Source organism: Acipenser ruthenus, chromosome 34 (genome assembly GCF_902713425.1).
Source record: "Acipenser ruthenus chromosome 34, fAciRut3.2 maternal haplotype, whole genome shotgun sequence".
NCBI lineage: Eukaryota > Metazoa > Chordata > Actinopteri > Acipenseriformes > Acipenseridae > Acipenser > Acipenser ruthenus.
This window is the reverse complement of record NC_081222.1, coordinates 672,501-694,449: the sequence shown is the minus strand read 5'-3', so window position 1 is coordinate 694,449 and position 21,949 is coordinate 672,501. Positions and strand designations below refer to the sequence as shown.

Below are 21,949 nucleotides of genomic sequence, written 5' to 3'. Positions count from 1 at the left end.
CACTTCTCTGAATTGTGATGAAACTTGGTTATTGAGTCAGTATTATTGAGTGACGTTATTGTGGGGATGAATCGTGGTGTGTCTCTGTCTGTCTGTCTGTCTGTGTGTCTGTCTGTCTCTGTGTGTATGTATCTGTCTGTCTCTCTGTGTGTCTGTCTGTCTGTCCTGTGTGTCTGTCTGTCTGTCCTGTGTCTGTCTCTCTGTGTCTCTGTCTCTGTGTGTATCTGTAGATGTTTGCCTGTGTGTCTCTCTCTGTGTCTCTGTCTCTCTGTGTCTGTGTGTCTGTGTATCTGTAGATGTGTCTCTCTCTGTGTCTCTGTCTCTCTCTGTGTCTCTGTCTCTCTGTGTGTCTCTCTCTGTGTCTCTGTCTCTCTGTGTCTCTGTCTCTCTCTGTGTATCTGTAGATGTGTTTGTCTGTGTGTCTCATTTACATTGTATAACACTTTACCCTGAAGCTGTTTTGCATGTCCTGTTCATATAAAGTCATGATCCTCCACTGAACCTGCAGCCGTGGCACTGGGGGGGTGAGTGTGACGCTTACAGTAATCTGACTGTTACATATCGACGCGTGCGTGCGTGCGTGTGTGTGTGTGTGTGTGTGTGTGTGTCAAAACAATACCTTCTATTTAATATTAATAGAACAGGGGTTTTAATTACCCCTTAATAATAATAATAATAATAATAATAATAATAATAATAATAATTCTTGATATATTTCTTTTAGTTTATTCAGAAAAAAACAGGAATTTTAAATAGAAACAAAAAATAAAGCACAATAAATTACAACAGAGATCAGTAAAATAAGTAGCATCAACAAGTAATTTCCAAATAAATAAATAATTTAGAAGTCCATAAATAAAGAATTTTGTCTTGTTTTTTTTTTTTTGAACAAACACACACAGCTGTGTGAGAGAGAGAGAGACAGAGAGATCAAAGCATTTCTGAAATGTCTGTGTGAAGGAGCTCCCTGTCTCTCTCTCTCTCTCTCTCACAAGAAGTTAGGAGGGCTTCTGACACTCCCAGCCATCTGAGAGAGAGGAGAGGAGAGAGGGATAGAGGAGAGGAGAGAGAGAGAGGGAGAAAGAAAGCATCTTAAGGTTTCAGCACGCCCTTCATGCTCCCTCGCTGGGTGGCAGACAGTCTCCCTGCTCCCCCCAAGTCCTGCCCTGTGCTTAGCCCACGCACCCACTGTTATCCAAAAAAAAAACTGAAGAAATTCAACAACTAACAATTTGAGCTTTTTTAGTTGAAACTTTTTTTAAAAATATATATATAGAGAGAGAGAAGGAGGGAGACAGCATGTCGGGGTCCCCTGTGCACGCTTGCTGTGTGGGGGGGGCAGCCTCCTCCTCCCCTCCTCCCCTCTCCCCCGTGGTCCTGTCCTCCTGCTTTAGCCCACGCAGCCACACTCTGCGGCAGACAGCTGCTCCACTTTGTGCCACTGGTATGCAGAGTCGAGGAAGGCCACGTCCTCGTGGCGCGTGGGCCGGCAGCAGGGGGCGCTGTGGTGGGCGTGGACGGCACGGCGCTGCAGCAGCACAGACAGGGCCAGGTCGTGGTTGGTGCGGGTTCGAGGGCAGCCCCCACTGCAGTACTTGAACAGGACCGTCTCCTCCGAGTCGTAGCCCAGGCCCAGCTCTCGAACCTGCAGCAGCAGGGTCTGCAGCCGGCACTCCTCCACAGACCTGGGGGCCCGGATCCGGGGCCCGTCCGCTCCACCTCGCCGCAGCGCTGCCGAAACACAACAGTGGGGTTAGGGGCTGAGCCTGCAGAGCAGGGGATGAAAGGGTTAACACGAGAGACTGCAGAGAGAGGCTATAGACCTGGGGAGAGGTTATAATTACAATTCCACAGGTGAGCTGAGAGTCCCCTACAGACCTGGAGAGAGGTTATAATTACAATTCCACAGGTGAGCTGAGAGTCCCCTACAGACCTGGGGAGAGGTTATAATTACAATTCCACAGGTGAGCTGAGAGTCCCCTACAGACCTGGGGAGAGGTTATAATTACAATTCCACAGGTGAGCTGAGAGTCCTCTACAGACCTGGAGAGAGGTTATAATTACAATTCCACAGGTGAGCTGAGAGTCCCCTACAGACCTGGAGAGAGGTTATAATTACAATTCCACAGGTGAGCTGAGAGTCCCCTACAGACCTGGGGAGAGGTTATAATTACAATTCCACAGGTGAGCTGAGAGTCCCCTACAGACCTGGGGAGAGGTTATAATTACAATTCCACAGGTGAGCTGAGAGTCCTCTACAGACCTGGGGAGAGGTTATAATTACAATTCCACAGGTGAGCTGAGAGTCCTCTACAGACCTGGGGAGAGGTTATAATTACAATTCCACAGGTGAGCTGAGAGTCCCCTACAGACCTGGGGAGAGGTTATAATTACAATTCCACAGGTGAGCTGAGAGTCCTCTACAGACCTGGGGAGAGGTTATAATTACAATTCCACAGGTGAGCTGAGAGTCCCCTACAGACCTGGGGAGAGGTTATAATTACAATTCCACAGGTGAGCTGAGAGTCCCCTACAGACCTGGGGAGAGGTTATAATTACAATTCCACAGGTGAGCTGAGAGTCCCCTACAGCTAGAGCTACAAGAACATGAGATCGGAGGCAGGGCAGCTGTCATTCTCTCTCTCTCTGTCTCCCTCTCTCTGTCTCTGTCTCTATCTGTCTCTCTCTCCTCTCCTGTGACTCAATTTCAATTTAATTCAATGGTGCTTTATTGGCATTACTTACAATAGCAGGTGTTGCCAAAGCAATTATACAATTATACAATTACATACATGTATATATACACTGCCTCATAAATACATATATATATATATATATATATATATATATATATATATATATATATATAACAAACTAATACAATACAGTAAATCAAATACATTTGAGGATTAAGGGGAGGTTGGAAACAAACTGAAGAACAAAACAAGTGATAAATTTGATGATGATAAAAGAAAATAATGAATATATATATATAATTTTATGTTCCTCCCGCAGGAGCACAGCCAGTTTTTCTGGGTCTGCCATGTTTGTTAAAAGTGGCTGGGCATTTCCTATTTTCTTAAAGAATACTTCCCTTGTTTGATTGTATTTCTCACAGTGTAGGAGAAAGTACGTCTCTGTCTCTCCCTCTCCTGTCTCACCGTGTCCACAGAGCCTGTTCTCTCTGGACAGCCAGGTCTGCCTGTGTCTTCGATGGCCAGGCTGTGGTCACTGAGCCTGTCCTTGGTCAGGATCTGTCTCTGTATCTCTGACAGTGGAGAGATACTCTGCGAGGGGATAGTTTCTTTTTAGGGCCCGATAACAATCCTGTTTATTTGGAGGTTTGGTTTCTATGTCCCAGTGTTTCACAGAGAGCAGTTTTTGGTTTGTTTTATAATTTGGTTTGCTCTGATTGGGGGCTGGTAAGCAGTTTTGTGTGTGAATGAGGTATGGATGCACACACAGGGGCCGCGGCCCCAGCTCGCTAGAGGAGCATCATCTAGTCTGTCAATAGAAAGCAGAGCAGAACCAGCCAACCCGAGGAGTAAAACAAACTACTGCGATTGCACCTTCTCATTTGATTTGATCTCATTTCAGGCTGTGGAATGATCTGCCACGATGAGTGAGGCAGGCAGCGTCTCTCTGTGCTTTCAACACAAGATTACAGACGCATGCTTCTCCTCTAGCAGATGAATTGTAAAGAGAAATGTACCACCCGATTCAATACTATTATATATATATATATATAATATAATATACACACCGAGCCTTTTACAAGTCAGACCCATTTTTATCATGTTAATGAATGTAACGATAATTATTATTGATTTCTTAGCAGACGCCCTTATCCAGGGTGACTTAAAATTGTTACAAGATATCACATTATTTTTACATACAATTCCCCATTTATACAGTTGGGTTTTTACTGGAGCAATCTAGGTAAAGTACCTTGCTCAAGGGTACAGCAGCAGTGTCCCCCCACCTGGGATTGAACCCACGACCCTCCGGTCAAGAGTCCAGAGCCCTCACCGCTACTCCACACTGATTCATCCCGAAAGACGCTGTATAAGAACGAAATAGACTGGCGGACGGACGGATGCTCCTTACCCAGCAGGGAGTGGATCCAGCCTGGCCCCTCTGCTCTGCCTCTCTGCTCCCCGCCCTCTCCTCCCTGGGACCGGCTGCTCTGGAGGCAGCCCAGCAGGATCGCGGCGCTGAGAAGAAGCCTCATCTTCATCTGTCCTGGAGAGAGAGTGAGTGAGGGAGAGAGGGAGAGAGAGGAGTCATTTATACCCTTCCATCCCTGAGCCGCGGGGATGCCTGCTCGCTCACACTAAGGTGAGCGTTAACCCTCCACTCCCCCTCCTAGTCAAAACCAGACCAGTGCGGACTGAGCTGGGACTGATAGGGGCGTGGGGGGGGGGGGGGGCGATTGCAGCATCACGTTATCATAAAGAGTTAGTTGCACACAAGTTTGTTAGTTTTTTTCATGCATTTTGTTATTTTATTTCTGGGAGGTGGATACAAAAAGTAAGATATTCTGAATGTTGAAAATACCTGGCTAATCCCCGACCCCATTGTGGAAACGTGTTTCTGTTTATGACTCTCACTCCATCACAGCGCTGCAGACAGACAGAGAGAGAGAGGGAGAGGCACGCTCTGGCATTAATCACGTCTGCAGATAAGTCATGGAGACGGATGCATATTTACATATTGAAGAGGCGGCCGCTGCCCCTCGAAGGGTTAACAGGGCAATGTGTCTGTGGGGGGGGGGGGGGGTCAGGGGGGAGAAGAAGCCAAAAGAGATTTGAATGGAAATTCCAAGGCTGCTCACACGCACAAACAGAGCATAAATGATGGGATTGTAGGAAATGTGGAATTCTGTACATGACAGAGGAAAGGGAACAGCAACCAAGCCCTGGGGAGCAGAGGGGCAGTGAAGCTCAGAAACAGGGACTCTCTTAATAATGATCTATTCAAGCCCTGGGGAGCAGAGGGGCAGTGAAGCGCAGAAACAGGGACTCTCTTAATAAAGATCTATACAAGCCCTGGAGAGCAGAGGGGCAGTGAAGCGCAGAAACAGGGACTCTCTTAATAAAGATCTATTCAAGCCCTGGAGAGCAGAGGGGCAGTGAAGCGCAGAAACAGGGACTCTCTTAATAAAGATCTATTCAAGCCCTGGAGAGCAGAGGGGCAGTGAAGCTCAGAAACAGGGACTCTCTTAATAAAGATCTATTCAAGCCCTGGAGAGCAGAGGGGCAGTGAAGCGCAGAAACAGGGACTCTCTTAATAAAGATCTATACAAGCCCTGGAGAGCAGAGGGGCAGTGAAGCGCAGAAACAGGGACTCTCTTAATAAAGATCTATTCAAGCCCTGGAGAGCAGAGGGGCAGTGAAGCGCAGAAACAGGGACTCTCTTAATAAAGATCTATTCAAGCCCTGGAGAGCAGAGGGGCAGTGAAGCTCAGAAACAGGGACTCTCTTAATAAAGATCTATTCAAGCCCTGGAGAGCAGAGGGGCAGTGAAGCGCAGAAACAGGGACTCTCTTAATAAAGATCTATTCAAGCCCTGGAGAGCAGAGGGGCAGTGAAGCGCAGAAACAGGGACTCTCTTAATAAAGATCTATTCAAGCCCTGGAGAGCAGAGGGGCAGTGAAGCTCAGAAACAGGGACTCTCTTAATAAAGATCTATTCAAGCCCTGGAGAGCAGAGGGGCAGTGAAGCTCAGAAACAGGGACTCTCTTAATAAAGATCTATTCAAGCCCTGGAGAGCAGAGGGGCAGTGAAGCGCAGAAACAGGGACTCTCTTAATAAAGATCTATACAAGCCCTGGAGAGCAGAGGGGCAGTGAAGCGCAGAAACAGGGACTCTCTTAATAAAGATCTATACAAGCCCTGGAGAGCAGAGGGGCAGTGAAGCTCAGAAACAGGGACTCTCTTAATAATGATCTATTCAAGCCCTGGAGAGCAGAGGGGCAGTGAAGCGCAGAAACAGGGACTCTCTTAATAATGATCTATTCAAGCCCTCGGGAGCCAGAGCACACAGGAGAAGTTGTAAGCGCTGTGGTACAGTGATCTCAAGAACAAGCAACGGATCAAAGAGAACGTTTCATGTGTTGGAAAGAGTGTAGTACAGATTTACACACCGGCCCGTCTCTCTGAGACAGGCGAGGAGCGCGGCCCGTCTCTCTGAGACAGGCGAGGAGCGCGGCCCGTCTCTCTGAGACAGGCGAGGAGCGCGGCCCGTCTCTCTGAGACAGGCGAGGAGCACGGCCCGTCTCTCTGAGGTGCTGTTTCTTCACTAGGCTGTGTCAGGGCAACCCTCGCCCCTGAGCCCCGAGCTGGAGGCAGTGCTGCACTGGAAACACAGGGAGGAGCGGGAGAGGGAAGCAGGCTTTGGTAGGTGAACGTCGGCCCCAGGAATATCCCATCCATCAGGCCGGCTAATCCCGGGATAGCGTGAGCATATCAGGGACTGGAGACGAGTGTAAATCACAGACAGGGACAACAGGAAGCCAGAGCACATTCCTTCCACTCTCAAGGGAAGAGAGGGAGAGGGAAGAGGGAAGAGGGAAGAGGGAAGAGGGGAGAGGGGAGAGGGGAGAGGAGAGAGGAGAGAGGAGAGAGGAGAGAGGAGAGAGGGGAGAGGAGAGGGGAGAGGAGAGAGGGGAGAGGAGAGAGGAGAGAGGAGAGAGGGGAGAGGAGAGGGGAGAGGAGAGAGAGAGAGGAGAGAGGAGAGAGGAGAGGGGAGAGGAGAGAGGAGAGAGGGGAGAGGAGAGAGGGGGAGAGGAGAGAGGAGAGAGGGGAGAGGAGAGAGGGGAGAGGAGAGAGGAGAGAGGGGAGAGGCAGGTTTACCGTGTCGGTCAGGCAGTTGGCTCCTGATTTCCTTTTCCTGTAAATGACGGGCCAGTCAGCAATGTGAGGAATCCAGCATTACTGACACAGATACACACGCACAGATACACACACACACACATGCACAGAGATATACACACACACACTTACATACACACGCACAGATACACACGCACACACACACACACACTTACATACACACGCACACACACACACACACTTACACACACACTTACATACACACGCACAGATACACACGCACACACACACACACTCTTACACACACACTTACATACACACGCACAGATACACACGCACACTTACATACACACGCACAGATACACACGCACAGATACACACACTTACATACACACGCACAGATACACACACACACACACTTACACACACACTTACATACACACACACTTACACACACACTTACATACACACGCACAGATACACACACACAGATACACACGCACACATGCAGAGATACACACACAGATACACACACACACACACACTTACATACACACGCACAGATACACACACGCACAGATACACACACAGATACACTCACAGACACAGTGATTCAGACGGGAGTGTGACACGGAGCTCAGAGTGATTCAGACGGGTGTGTGACACGGAGCTCAGAGTGATTCAGACGGGTGTGTGACACGGAGCTCAGAGTGATTCAGACGGGAGAGTGACACGGAGCTGAGAGTGATTCAGATGGGAGTGTGACACGGAGCTCAGAGTGATTCAGACAGGAGTGTGATTGAACTGCAGGGATCAGCTCTCTGGTAGAGTTACAGTTACAATGACACTGCAGTTACAGTGACTGCAGACTGGCTGTACTGTGAGCTGACCCCAGGGCTGCTGGAGTCACAGCTTTGTCGCACTGCTCCGTGGGAAAGGGGAGGGCAGTGAGAGAGCTCTCGGAGGGTTAAGTCTGCCTGCAGACTCGCTGCTCTCCTATCTTGTCTGTTTGTTTTTTCTCTGCTCTATCAGGTGGAATGCTATTTATAGAACCCAAACACTGTGCTGTCTGTGATGAGAGCGTCCGTCCCTGATCAGGAACACAAGCATTCCAGCACTAACTGAAGAGATGAGAGCGTCCGTCCCTGATCAGGAACACAAGCATTCCAGCACTAACTGAAGAAATGAGAGCGTCCGTCCCTGATCAGGAACACAAGCATTCCAGCACTAACTGAAGAAATGAGAGCGTCCGTCCCTGATCAGGAACACAAGCATTCCAGCACTAACTGAAGAAATGTGCCGAGGGGAGAGAGGAGAGGGGAGAGAGAGGAGGGGAGAGAGAGGAGAGGAGGGGAGAGAGAGGAGGGGAGAGAGAGGAGAGGGGGGGGGGGAGAGAGAGGAGGGGAGAGGAGGGGAGGGGAGGGAGAGGAGAGGGGAGAGAGGAGAGGGGGGGGAGAGGATGGAGGAGGGGAGGAGGGGGAGGGGAGAGGGGAGAGAGTAGGGGAGAGGGAGGAGGGGAGAGAGAGGAGGGGAGAGGAGAGAGAGGGGGAGAGGATGGAGGAGGGGAGAATGGGGGAGAGGATGGAGGAGAGAGGAGGGGAGGGGAGGGGAGGAGAGGGGAGGGGAGAGAGGGGGAGAGGGAGGAGAGGGAGGAGAGGGGGGGGGAGAGGATGGAGGAGAGAGGAGGGGAGAGGGGAGGGGAGGGGAGAGGGGAGAGAGGAGGGGAGAGAGAGGAGGGGAGGAGGGGGGAGAGGGGAGAGAGAGGAGGTAGAGAGGAGGTGGAGAGGGGAGGTGGGGAGAGGGGGGAGGGGAGAGTAGAGGGGGAGACGAGGGGACAGGAGAGGGGAGAGGAAGGGGAGGAGGGAGAGGAGATTATATAATATATATTATATATTATGGATTGTGTGTGTGTGTGTGTGTTTGTGTGTGTGTGTCATGGTGTGTGTGTGTGTTTGTGTTTTCAGGTGTTTTCTGATTCCTAGAGCCTTGCACTCTGCCGCCAGGGACCAGTGGAAAGAATTCAGAGAGACAGGCCAGCGGGAGAGAGAATTCAAATACTGAGGTAGCATTGAGCACACCTACCTTAATCACACACACACACACCTACCTTAATCACACACACACACACACCTACCTTAATCACACACACACACACCTACCTTAATCACACACACACACACACCTACCTTAATCACACACACACACACCTACCTTAATCACACACACACAACCCTACCTTAATCACACACACACCTACCATAATCACACACACACACAACCCTACCTTAATCACACACACACCTACCATAATCACACACACACAACCCTACCTTAATCACACACACACACCTACCTTAATCACACACACACAACCCTACCTTAATCACACACACACACACCCACACCCCCTTCTCCAGTGCAATGCTGTCTCTGTCTCAGTGAGGTGAGCACAACGGCAGCCCGTATTCTAGCTAACGTGGGCGTTGTGTAATGTGAGGGTCGCCTCTCCAGACTGGTGGTGTTAAACTGATCAGGCCTGAATGCTGCTGCTGCTGTTTCACGAGCGGTGCTGTCAGCCCCAGAGCGTCTCTCTCACCCCGACTCCTTCGTCTGCATTGCTATCCTGCCCGGAGCTGAGAGCGCAGGAATGCTGCTGGCTGAGTCCCTTCACAAAAATATTTACCGGGGTGGGGGGGGAGCAGATTTGTCAGGAGCCTCGCTCTTCACAGAGATCCCAGCTGTCACACACAAAGCCCTGCAGATCAAGCCTCTGTCTCTCCCCCTCGCTGGTACAATGTGAACAATGCAGCTCCACGTATAGTGTGGTAAACACACAGCGACTCGCAAGAGAGATCCTGTACGCACTGGCAGAGCAGCAGAGAGACGGGCCGCGCTCCTCGCCTGTCTCGGAGAGACGGGCCGCGCTCCTCGTCTGTCTCGGAGAGACGGGCCGCGCTCCTCGCCTGTCTCGGAGAGACGGGCCGCGCTCCTCGCCTGTCTCGGAGAGACGGGCCGCGCTCCTCGCCTGTCTCGGAGAGACGGGCCGCGCTCCTCGCCTGTCTCGGAGAGACGGGCCGCGCTCCTCGCCTGTCTCGGAGAGACGGGCCGCGCTCCTCGCCTGTCTCGGAGAGACGGGCCGCGCTCCTCGCCTGTCTCGGAGAGACGGGCCGCGCTCCTCGCCTGTCTCGGAGAGACGGGCCGCGCTCCTCGCCTGTCTCGGAGAGACGGGCCGCGCTCCTCGCCTGTCTCGGAGAGACGGGCCGCGCTCCTCGCCTGTCTCGGAGAGACGGGCCGCGCTCCTCGCCTGCCTCAGAGAGACGGGCCGCGCTCCTCGCCTGCCTCAGAGAGACGGGCCGCGCTCCTCGTCTGCCTCAGAGAGACGGGCCGCGCTCCTCGCCTGTCTCAGAGAGACGGGCCGCGCTCCTCGCCTGCCTCAGAGAGACGGGCCGCGCTCCTCGCCTGCCTCAGAGAGACGGGCCGCGCTCCTCACCTGTCACACAGTTTAGTCTGTTGTGTGGTTCAGTCTGTCACGTGGTTCAGTCTTGCTGTTTCTGCTCACTTGGGAAGCAGGGTGTCTGCGGGAGACAGGTGTGTCGGAGGGTTTTGCGTCTCTGTTATTGTGTCACCGACAGGGCTGCGTGTAACTGCATGGGGGGAGCAGTGAAGAGCCCTGAGAGATCGTTTCCCTCCCTCCCCCTCCCTCTCTCTCTGTCTCTCTCCCCCCCTGGGAGGATGGTTTAATTTTCCCGAGAGGATGAACAGTGATGGTTTTATGGATTGGCGTGGCTCCAGGGACTCTTAACAGTTTAAATTCCTATTAATTCCCAGCTATTTTCCTCGGGATTCCAGCGAGGCTCCGACTCCATAAAAGGCCAGGCTGCTGCTGAGCCGGGAGGCAGGTGGCAGGAGATGGGCAGGAATGGATGGAACGGCGCACTTCAGTTGGCTTCAATGGGAAGCATTCTCGTGGAATTAGCGTGGCATTCGAAACATCCCCACAAACCCGGCTGGTGTCTGACTCAACCCGCCATGTTTACAGAGAGAGAAAGATTTACCACCCCCCCCCCCCGAAACCCCCCCCGCTCACTCACCAAAACAGCACGGCTACCCAACACAGTCCCACACCCATCCTGACACCAGGGCCTCCCAAACTACACACGAGCCCTGCTGCTGCACCCCGTTCCGGGGCTCAGAGCTCCCCTCAATGAAGTCTAGTATTATTATTAATATTGAAATGATCAGGAGCCAGGAGTTTGAGCAGGGTTACAAACTCACACTAGCCCTGCTGCTGCTGCTGCTGCACCCAGTCCTGGGGTTCAGAGCTCCCCTCAATGAAGTCTAGTATTATTATTAATATTGAAATGATCAGGAGCCAGGAGTTTGAGCAGGGTTAGTTTCTATCCCTTCCACAACCCAACCCCCCACAGACACAACACAAAGAGACCAGGGTCTTATTAAATTTCATTTTTATTACCATTTTACAAAACCCTCCACCTCTTCTGCTCCCAGTCAGAACTCTGTGGTCCCACAGCAGTGCCACGGGGAGCGAGGGGAAGGACGCGCAGAGCAGGGACGCACAGAGGGAGGGGGGTTGGTGTGGAGCCGGTCTCTCATCCCCAGGGTCTTGTCGTTCTGTTTCTCCAGATCCAGCCTCTTTCTTTCTCCTCTCCTCTTCATCCTCTCTCTCCCCCCTCCTCCTCCTCTCTCTCTCCCCTCCTCACTGCTTGATGTAGAAGTGCATCTTGTCAGCGATGCTCTTGCGCTCTGGGTTCAGTCCCTCCCCTCCCCTCCTCACTGCTTGATGTAGAAGTGCATCTTGTCAGCGATGCTCTTGCGCTCTGGGTTCAGTCCCTCCCCTCCCCTCCCCTCCCCTCCCCTCCCCTCCTCACTGCTTGATGTAGAAGTGCATCTTGTCAGCGATGCTCTTGCGCTCTGGGTTCAGTCTCTTCAGGATCTGGGCCAGCACGTTCACAGTCTGCTCGCTGCTCAGACCCGTGCGCTTCGTTTGGAACTTCTTGAGCAGGTCCTTCGTGGTCATCGGCTTCCGGATGAGATAGCGGCGCACAGCCTCCTCGGTCAGGTGAACATCGCTGGGGGGAGGGGGAGGGGGAGGGGGAGGGGAGGAGGGGGTTAGAGATTCAGTTGTTTTAGGAGGACGCTGTTTGTTATTACGTCTCGTTCTTATAACTTGTTTTTGTTTATTTTATTTTTTCACAGCATGTTTTTTTTTTTGTGGTTTTAAAAATCTAGCGTCTTACAGTGTGTGTCAGTGTGTGTGTGTGTATCTGTGTGTGTGTGTCAGTGTGTGTATCAGTGTGTGTGTTTGTTCTTACCTGCTGCTGGGGGTGCATTTCCCTGACGGGGGCTGGGGGGTTGATTTCCCAGAGGTGCTCTGTGCGTTCGGCTCCATCTTCAGCCTCTTGGCAGCGGGGGGGTCTGGGCCCCCCTGCCCCTGCCGCTTACCTGCAAACAGAGAAACACAAACCTGTACGACACTCTCTCCAACACATGAAGCGTTCTCTGTGATCCGTTGCTTGTTCTCGAGACCACTGTGCCACAGCGCTTACAACTTCTCCAGTGTGGATCCCTACCTCCCTACCTCTCCAGTGTGGATCCCTACCTCCCTGCCTCCCCAGTGTGGATCCCTACCTCCCTACCTCTCCAGTGTGGATCCCTACCTCCCTACCTCCCTGCCTCCCCAGTGTGGATCCCTACCTCCCTGCCTCCCCAGTGTGGATCCCTACCTCCCTACCTCCCTGCCTCCCCAGTGTGGATCCCTACCTCCCTGCCTCTCCAGTGTGGATCCCTACCTCCCTACCTCCCTGCCTCCCCAGTGTGGATCCCTACCTCCCTACCTCTCCAGTGTGGATCCCTACCTCCCTGCCTCCCCAGTGTGGATCCCTACCTCCCTACCTCCCTGCCTCCCCAGTGTGGATCCCTACCTCCCTGCCTCCCCAGTGTGGATCCCTACCTCCCTGCCTCTCCTGTGTGGATCCCTACCTCCCTGCCTCTCCAGTGTGGATCCCTACCTCCCTGCCTCTCCAGTGTGGATCCCTACCTCCCTGCCTCCCTGCCTCTCCAGTGTGGATCCCTACCTCCCTGCCTCCCTGCCTCTCCAGTGTGGATCCCTACCTCCCTGCCTCCCCAGTGTGGATCCCTACCTCCCTGCCTCTCCAGTGTGGATCCCTACCTCCCTGCCTCCCTGCCTCTCCAGTGTGGATCCCTACCTCCCTGCCTCTCCAGTGTGGATCCCTACCTCCCTACCTCCCCAGTGTGGATCCCTACCTCCCTACCTCCCCAGTGTGGATCCCTACCTCCCTGCCTCTCCAGTGTGGATCCCTACCTCCCTGCCTCTCCAGTGTGGATCCCTACCTCCCTGCCTCCCCAGTGTGGATCCCTACCTCCCTGCCTCTCCTGTGTGGATCCCTACCTCCCTACCTCCCTGCCTCTCCAGTGTGGATCCCTACCTCCCTGCCTCTCCAGTGTGGATCCCTACCTCCCTGCCTCTCCTGTGTGGATCCCTACCTCCCTGCCTCCCCAGTGTGGATCCCTACCTCCCTGCCTCCCCAGTGTGGATCCCTACCTCCCTGCCTCTCCAGTGTGGATCCCTACCTCCCTGCCTCCCCAGTGTGGATCCCTACCTCCCTGCCTCTCCAGTGTGGATCCCTGCCTCCCTGCCTCTCCAGTGTGGATCCCTACCTCCCTGCCTCTCCTGTGTGGATCCCTACCTCCCTGCCTCTCCAGTGTGGATCCCTACCTCCCTGCCTCTCCAGTGTGGATCCCTACCTCCCTGCCTCTCCAGTGTGGATCCCTACCTCCCTGCCTCCCCAGTGTGGATCCCTACCTCCCTGCCTCCCCAGTGTGGATCCCTACCTCCTTGCTCCAGCTTGCTGGCTGCAGCGCGCAGTGTGGACGAGGTGCTCCCCGAGTCCAGGGAGGGGGTTCCGGGGCGACTGCCGGCCCGAGAGCTCCCCGCTGAGCCTTTCCCCCCCGGCCTCTTGGGAGGAGTCTTCTTCCTCTGCAGGGAGACAAGCACAGCGCTGAGATACAGAGAGAGAGCGCAGGTGCATCTCAACAGTGCAGCACGAATACAAAGAGAGACCTAAACAGACCCCACCCCCCTCACCGACATGAAGAGCGCTGAGGCCGTCTCCCCATCAATATCACTGTCCGTCCATCCGTCCCCAACCCCCAAACCCCAAACCCCAACCCCTCCTCACCAACATGAAGAGCGCTGAGGCCGTCTCCCCATCAATATCACTGTCCGTCCATCCGTCCCCAACCCCCAAACCCCAAACCCCAAACCCCAAACCCCAAACCCCAAACCCCAACCCCTCCTCACCGACATGAAGAGCGCTGAGGCCGTCTCCCCATCAATATCACTGTCCGTCCATCCGTCCCCAACCCCCAAACCCCAAACCCCAAACCCCAAACCCCAACCCCTCCTCACCGACATGAAGAGCGCTGAGGCCGTCTCCCCATCAATATCACTGTCCTCCGAGGAGTCCGAGTCGTCACTGCTGTCTGAGAGAGAGAGAGACGCAGGTCAGTGTGTGGATGTGGGGTGTGGGGTGTGGGGTGTGGGGTGTGGGGTGTGTGTGTGGGGGGGGGCGGTGTGGGGTGTGTGTGGGGGGGGGGGCGGTGTGTGTGTGGATGTGGGGTGTGTGTGTGGATGTGGGGTGTGGGGTGTGTGTGTGGGGGGGGTGGTGTGGGGTGTGTGTGGGGGGGGGGCGGTGTGGGGTGTGGGGTGTGGGGTGTGGGGTGTGGGGTGTGGGGTGTGTGTGTGGGGTGTGTGTGTGGGGGGGGGGCGGTGTGGGGTGTGTGTGTGGGGGGGGCGGTGTGGGGTGTGTGTGGGGGGGGGCGGTGTGGGGTGTGTGTGTGGGGGGGGTGGTGTGGGGTGTGTGTGGGGGGGGGGCGGTGTGGGGTGTGGGGTGTGGGGTGTGGGGTGTGGGGTGTGTGTGTGGGGGGGGGCGGTGTGGGGTGTGTGTGTGGGGGGGGCGGTGTGGGGTGTGTGTGGGGGGGGCGGTGTGGGGTGTGGGGGGGGCGGTGTGGGGTGTGTGTGGGGGGGGGGGCTCCGTTGCTCTGCTAATGGCCGCTACCAGGGTTTGTTTCACAAGTCGTTGTGAAATGAAGTTTGTTGATCCACTGTAGCGTTTCTTTGTTTATTTTTGCCTATTAATGGACATTTAGGTCTGATTTATAAAAAAACAAAAGAAACTTCATTTACTGACACACGTCTCGACTGGACTCGAAACCCCTTTCAATATTAGAACAGGACTCGGAGCGGAGCCTCGTCCCGGCGGGACTCGGAGCGGAACCTCGTCCCGGCGGGACTCGGAGAGGAGCCCCGTCCCCGGCGGGACTCCGAGCGGAGCCTCGTCCCCGGCGGGACTCCGAGCGGAGCCTCGTCCCCGGCGGGACTCCGAGCGGAGCCTCGTCCCCGGCGGGACTCCGAGCGGAGCCTCGTCCCCGCGGGACTCCGAGCGGAGCCTCGTCCCCGGCGGGACTCCGAGCGGAGCCTCGTCCCCGGCGGGACTCCGAGCGGAGCCTCGTCCCCGGCGGGACTCCGAGCGGAGCCTCGTCCCGGCGGGACTCGGAGCGGAGCGCCTCTCCTCCCGGCTCCAGTACCTTTCTTCTTCTTCTTCTCCTGCTGGACGGGAGTCTTCTTGCCCTCCTCCTCGTCCTCCTCCTCCTCCTCGTCCTCCTTCTTCTCCTCCTTCTTCTCCTCCTCGCTCTCCTCGCTGCTGTCCGACGCCTCGTCGATCCCTGAGGGAAACAGAGACAAAGAACACACACACAGTGTCAAACACAAACTACACAGAACACACACACAGAGTCAAACACAAACTACACACAACACACACACAGAGTTAAACACAAACTACACACAACACACACACACAGAGTCAAACACAAACTACACACAACACACACACACAGAGTCAAACACAAACTACACACAACACACACACAGAGTTAAACACAAACTACACACACACACACAGAGTTAAACACAAACTACACACAACACACACACACACAGTGTCAAACACAAACTACACACAACACACACACAGAGTTAAACACAAACTACACACAACACACACACAGAGTTAAACACAAACTACACACAACACACACACAGAGTTAAACACAAACTACACACAACACACACACAGTGTCAAACACAAACTACACACAACACACACACAGAGTTAAACACAAACTACACAGAACACACACAGAGTCAAACACAAACTACACAGAACACACACACGCAGAGCAAACAGAGTCAAACACAAACTACACAGAACACACACACACAGAGCACACACAAACTACACACAACACACACACACACAGAGTCAAACACAAACCACACACACACACACACACACAGAGTCAAACACAAACCACACACACACACACACACACACAGAGTCAAACACAAACCACACACACACACACACACACAGAGTCAAACACAAACCACACACACACACACACACACACAGAGTCAAACACAAACCACACACACACACACAGAGTCAAACACAAACCACACACACACACACACACACAGAGTCAAACACAAACCACACACACACACGCACACACAGAGTCAAACACAAACCACACACACACACACGCACACACAGAGTCAAACACAAACCACACACACACACACACACACACACACACACACACTGACACACACACCTTTGGGCACGTTCTGTCCCTTGTTTGGTTTCATCTTCTCTGGTTCGTCATCTTCCGAGCTGCAGGGAAAGGATTTCATGATTTCATTGACTGATCCTGGACCGGCTAAACCAGGGATGGGCACTTCCGGTCCTGGAGGGCCGGTGTCCCTCCTGGTGTTCATTCCAACTGACCAATTAAGCTTCTAATAAGCACTTAATTTGTGCAATTAAGTAATTTAGGGCACAGTTTGAACAAAAACCAGGAGGGACACCGGCCCTCCAGGACTGGAATTGCCCACCCCTGGGCTAAACAAATCTCTGCTCCAACAATCGAATCGACCAATCTTTACTTCTTATATAGTGCCTTTCGTGACGAAGCGCTACGCAGACACAAAATAAAAACAAAGAAAAAGTACATTCAACACACAACGGGAGTTGAAATACCCCTTTAAAACGTGCAGGCATTCGAACCATCACTTTAAAAAATCAGACAGCAGCTGAACTGATGCAGTGGATTCATCATCGTGGCGCCCTGCTGACAGCCCAGTCCTGCACACCGATTCGACTGCGTTAAGCTCAGGCACGTCTTCAGCAGTAAGGGCTGACGCGACGCCTGCTTGCTCCTCAGTGCTGGTTATTCAGCCCCTCGGTTAGGGAGTGGGTCTCTCACCTGCTCTCGTCTGACATGTAATCCACCTCCAGCCCCTCGAAGTCTCCGTCATCGCTGTCCTCGATCGCCTCGCTGTCAGAGCCGCCCTTCTTCTTCTTCTTCCTCTTCTTCGCGGTGGTCTTCTTCGTCTTGCTCTTCTCGTCCGCGGCCGCCTTCTTGGGCTTGCTGTCTCCGTCTGCACCCCGGAGGAGAGAGACGCACAAAAAAGAGAAAAATATAAAAAAGGGAACAAACAAATCCCCAGGAATGCACGTTGGTGTAGTTCTGTCAACGAAAACAAGACCTCTCCTCACCCCCTCGCTCTCCTCTCTGATCCTCACCCCCTCCTCTCCTCTCTGATCCTCACCCCCTCCTCTCCTCTCTGATCCTCACCCCCTCCTCTCCTCTCCGATCCTCACCCCCTCCTCTCCTCTCAACCCCTCCCCTCCTCAACCCCCTCCTCTCCTCTCTCCTCAACCCCTCCCCTCCTCAACCCCCTCCTCTCCTCTCTCCTCTCTCCTCAACCCCTCCCCTCCTCAACCCCCTCCCCTCCCCTCATTCTCCCCCCTCTCCCTCCCTCTCTCTCCTCTCCCTCTCCCCCCTCCTCCTCTCCTCCCCTCACTCTCCTCTCCTCACTCCCCCCTTGCTCTCCTCTCCTCACTCCCCCCCTTGCTCTCCTCTCCTCTCCCCCCTCGCTCTCCTCACCCCCTCCTCGCTCTCCTCTCCAACCCTCGCTCTCCTCTCCTCACCCCCTCCCTCTCCTCACCCCCTCCTCACCCCCTCCTCTCCTCTCTCCTCAACCCCTCCCCTCCTCCCTCTCCCTCACTCTCCTCTCCTCACTCCCCCCCTTGCTCTCCTCTCCTCTCTCCTCGCTCTCCTCACCCCCTCCTCGCTCTCTTCTCCAACCCTCGCTCTCCTCTCCTCACCCCCTCCTCTCCTCTCTGATCCTCAACCCCTCCCCTCCTCAACCCCCTCTCGCTCTCCTCTCCTCACCCCCTCCCTCTCCTCACCCCCTCGCTCTCCTCTCTCCTCCCCCTCACCCCCCTCCTCGCTCTCCTCTCCTCTCCCCCACCTCGCTCTCCTCTCTCCTCCTCTCCTCCTCTCCTCACCCCCCTCCCTCTCCTCACCCCCTCGCTCTCCTCACCTCTCCTCTCCCCCTCCTCGCTCTCCTCCTCTCGCTCTCCTCTCTCCTCCTCTCCTCTCCTCTCCCCCTCCTCGCTCTCCTCTCCTCTCCCCCACCTCGCTCTCCCCCCTCCTCTCCTCACCCCCCTCCTCGCTCTCCTCGCTCTCGTCGGTGCTGCTCATCTCCAGGTCATCCTCCAGGTCGTGTATCTTCAGCTCGCTGCTCTTCTTCTTCCCCTTCGCTTTCCCTTTCCCCTTCCCTTTCCCCTTCTCCTTCTCCTCCTCCTCATCCTCTCCATCATCCCTGTCCTGGTCCTTCAGTCTGCGCTGCAGCATGATGCTGAAGTGATTCACTACCTTGTTCCTCCTGCAGGGGGAGACAGACACACACCAGCGCTGTGTAACAACGGAGCCACAGAGACACACACACTCTCACAGAGACAAACACTCAGAGATACACACTCTCTCTCTCTCTCGCAGACTCACACACACTCTCTCTCTCGCAGACTCACACACACTCTCTCGCAGACTCACACACTCTCTCTCTCTCGCACTCTCTCTCTCTCTCACACTGGCTGCTGTGTTTCAGGTGGTTTCTCAAGCTGTACAGAAGTGTTACCGGTCCCACTCCTCCTCAGCCTCCTCTGCGGTCAGGGTGCGGTGTCGGGCCACGGTGCTGAAGTTGTACCAGGTGTGGACGGGGAAGGCCTCGAAGGCTCCGTCGGGACACTGAGTGAAGATGTAATAGCAGGCATTATCCGTCACGCCACCCTTCTTCTGCCCTTTGAACCTGACGGGACGGGACGGACAGGCTGTTAAAAACACCTGAGAGAGAGAGGCGATGCAGAGTGTGGAGAGAGAGAGAGAGAGGGAGAGAGAGAGAGAGAGAGAGAGAGAGGGAGGGAGAGAGAGGAGAGACAGAGTGTGGAGAGGGAGAGAGGAGAGACAGAGTGTGTGTATATATATATATAGAGAGAGGCGATGAAGAGTGGAGAGAGAGAGAGAGGGAGGGAGAGAGGCGATGAAGAGTGGAGAGAGAGAGAGGAGAGAGTGTGGAGAGGGAGAGAGGGAGGGAGAGAGAGAGAGAGAGAGAGTGTGGAGAGGGAGAGAGGAGAGACAGAGTGTGTGTATATATATATAGAGAGAGGCGATGAAGAGTGGAGAGAGAGAGAGAGGGAGGGAGAGAGGCGATGAAGAGTGGAGAGAGAGAGAGGAGAGAGTGTGGAGAGGGAGAGAGGGAGGGAGAGAGAGAGAGAGAGAGGGAGGGAGAGAGAGAGGCGATGCAAAGTGTGTATAGAGAGAGGTGATGCAGTGTGTATACAGTGTGAATGCAGTGTGTAGTGTGAATGCAGTGTGTAGGCAGTGTGTACAGTGTGAATGCAGTGTGAATGCAGTGTGTAGGCAGTGTGAATGCAGTGTGTAGGCAGTGTGTAGTGTGAATGCAGTGTGTAGGCAGTGTGTAGGCAGTGTGAATGCAGTGTGTAGGCAGTGTGTAGTGTGAATGCAGTGTGTAGGCAGTGTGTACAGTGTGAATGCAGTGTGAATGCAGTGTGTAGGCAGTGTGAATGCAGTGTGTAGGCAGTGTGTAGTGTGAATGCAGTGTGTAGGCAGTGTGTACAGTGTGAATGCAGTGTGTAGGCAGTGTGTACAGTGTGTAGGCAGTGTGTAGGCAGTGTGTCAGTACAGGCTCCGCACTGCATTGTTAATCGCGGCTCCTCACTTGCGTCCTGCCTTGCCGTTGACCCGGAGCAGCCAGGGCTGGTCCTCCAGTTTGAACTCCCGCGGGACGAACCCGAATTTCTTCCTGCGGGACACCTCTCGGAGCTTCTTCCCGAACTCGCTCCCCGCCCCCGTTTCTGGAGCTTCCTCGTCCTGGAACATCCTCTTATTGCTCAGATCACGCTCCATCTTCGCCTGGACACACGCGCGCACAGAGAGACGCACACACAGAGAGACAGACACGCGCAGAGAGACAGACACGCACACAGAGAGACAGACACGCACAGAGAGACAGACACGCAGAGAGACAGACACGCGCAGAGAGACAGACACGCAGAGAGACAGACACGCAGAGAGACAGACACGCAGAGAGACAGACACGCACACAGAGAGACAGACACGCGCAGAGAGAGAGACGCGCAGAGAGACAGACACGCGCAGAGAGACAGACACGCGCAGAGAGACAGACACGCACACAGAGAGACACGCGCAGAGAGACAGACACGCACAGAGAGAGAGACACGCACAGAGAGAGAGACACGCACAGAGACAGACACGCACACAGAGAGACAGACACGCACAGAGAGACAGACACGCACACAGAGAGACAGACACGCACAGAGAGACAGACACGCACACAGAGAGACAGACACGCACACAGAGAGACAGACACACGCGCAGAGTGACAGACACGCGCAGAGTGACAGACACGCGCAGAGAGACGCGCACACACAGAGAGACAGACACGCGCAGAGAGACGCGCACACAGAGAGACAGACACGCACAGAGAAACAGACACGCGCAGAGTGACGCGCACACACAGAGAGACAGACACGCACAGAGAGACAGACACGCGCAGAGTGACGCGCACACACAGAGAGACAGTCTCCGTTAGAACTTACTGTAGGGTAACACCAATCAGTCATTTTATTTTTTAAAAACAATTTTTACCATCAAAACAGAGCAAGTTTGTGCATGTGTGCATGTCAGTGTGTGTTAGTGTGTGTGTGTGTCTGTGCGTGTGTGTGTGTGTCAGTGCGTGTGCGTGTCAGTGCGTGTTAGTGTGTCTCTGAGTGTGTGCGTGTGTGTCAGTGTGTGTGTGTGTCAGTGCGTGTTAGTGTGTCTCTGAGTGTGTGTGTGTGTGTGTCAGTGCGTCGGTGCGTGTGCGTGTCAGTGCGTGTGCGTGTCAGTGTGTGTGTGTTGGATTGAGAGCTGTTTTCAGTGTGAAGTTCCTCTCCGCTGGCCCGTCTCTCGGGGGTGCGGCGCGAGGGGCTCACCTGTGTCCAGGTAGAGAAGTTCACCTTGTCCCCCGAGTTGAAGGCCATGACGTTGTACTTCTTGTTTGTGTTCCTGCAGGAGAGACACAACCCGTCACAATCGCAACACTGAGGTGTCCAAACACAGGACTGCCCTGCGCAATTCACACAGCATCCCGCAGAGCGAGCGAGACTTCACACTGTACAAAGAGATACACAGAGGAAGAAAGAGCGCCGTCTGAAGGGATCTGCACCAGGTGCGTGCATGTACATTACTGTGGGATGTACAGTAACTGCTTGAATTGTGGTTTTATTAAGTATGGTCTACTGTTGCATCTTGCATTCACACAGCGGCCTTCATGCGTTCACATCACAGAGCGCTTCACACAAACACAGCAAGGGGCAGTCCGAACACAGGCAGCTCTGAGCGGACGGGCTTTCAGAGGAGTCTGCGGGTCGGAGTTCGGCTGGGAGGGCGAGTGCTGTGAGATTAGCTCCAGGGACCTGCAGCGCTGCTCTCCACACGAGCGCAAGGTGAGCTGTGGAGCAGGCGGGGCAGTCCGGTGGGACGGATTTGCAGGGAGCCAGCGCAGAGACGGCAGGCAGACAGGGAGGGAGGGAGGCAGGCACTTACTTGGGTACTCTGACTGTGTATTCTGTGGAGGACTGC

At 54.3% G+C, this 21,949-nt stretch overlaps 2 protein-coding genes across 3 annotated transcripts in view; both read right to left on the bottom strand.

Annotated features, from left to right (window-relative positions):
* Positions 1-705: 705 nt before the first annotated feature.
* Positions 706-4,234, bottom strand: LOC117968844 (persephin-like). The gene is made up of 2 exons (XM_034916662.2): positions 4,108-4,234; positions 706-1,731 (listed from the first exon to the last, which is right to left on the bottom strand). Exons 1-2 carry the CDS (start codon positions 4,229-4,231, stop codon positions 1,391-1,393), a joined length of 465 nt encoding a protein of 154 aa, XP_034772553.1. The 5' UTR covers positions 4,232-4,234; the 3' UTR covers positions 706-1,390.
* Positions 4,235-11,281: 7,047 nt separating this feature from the next.
* The window catches only part of LOC117968848 (general transcription factor IIF subunit 1-like), an 11,452-nt gene continuing 784 nt past the window's right edge, over positions 11,282-21,949 (bottom strand). For both annotated transcript variants that reach the window (XM_059006940.1, XM_059006941.1), the window contains exons 3-14: positions 21,914-21,949; positions 21,301-21,373; positions 20,025-20,218; positions 18,924-19,094; positions 18,448-18,671; positions 17,204-17,378; positions 16,553-16,611; positions 15,461-15,598; positions 14,283-14,356; positions 13,706-13,850; positions 12,166-12,295; positions 11,282-11,922 (exon numbers count right to left, since the gene is read on the bottom strand). The exon at positions 21,914-21,949 is cut by the window's right edge and continues 11 nt beyond it. In XM_059006940.1, coding sequence (XP_058862923.1) covers positions 11,718-11,922; positions 12,166-12,295; positions 13,706-13,850; positions 14,283-14,356; positions 15,461-15,598; positions 16,553-16,611; positions 17,204-17,378; positions 18,448-18,671; positions 18,924-19,094; positions 20,025-20,218; positions 21,301-21,373; positions 21,914-21,949 — 1,624 coding nt within the window. In that variant the 3' untranslated portion in view covers positions 11,282-11,717. The remainder of the gene's footprint in view (positions 11,923-12,165; positions 12,296-13,705; positions 13,851-14,282; positions 14,357-15,460; positions 15,599-16,552; positions 16,612-17,203; positions 17,379-18,447; positions 18,672-18,923; positions 19,095-20,024; positions 20,219-21,300; positions 21,374-21,913) is intronic.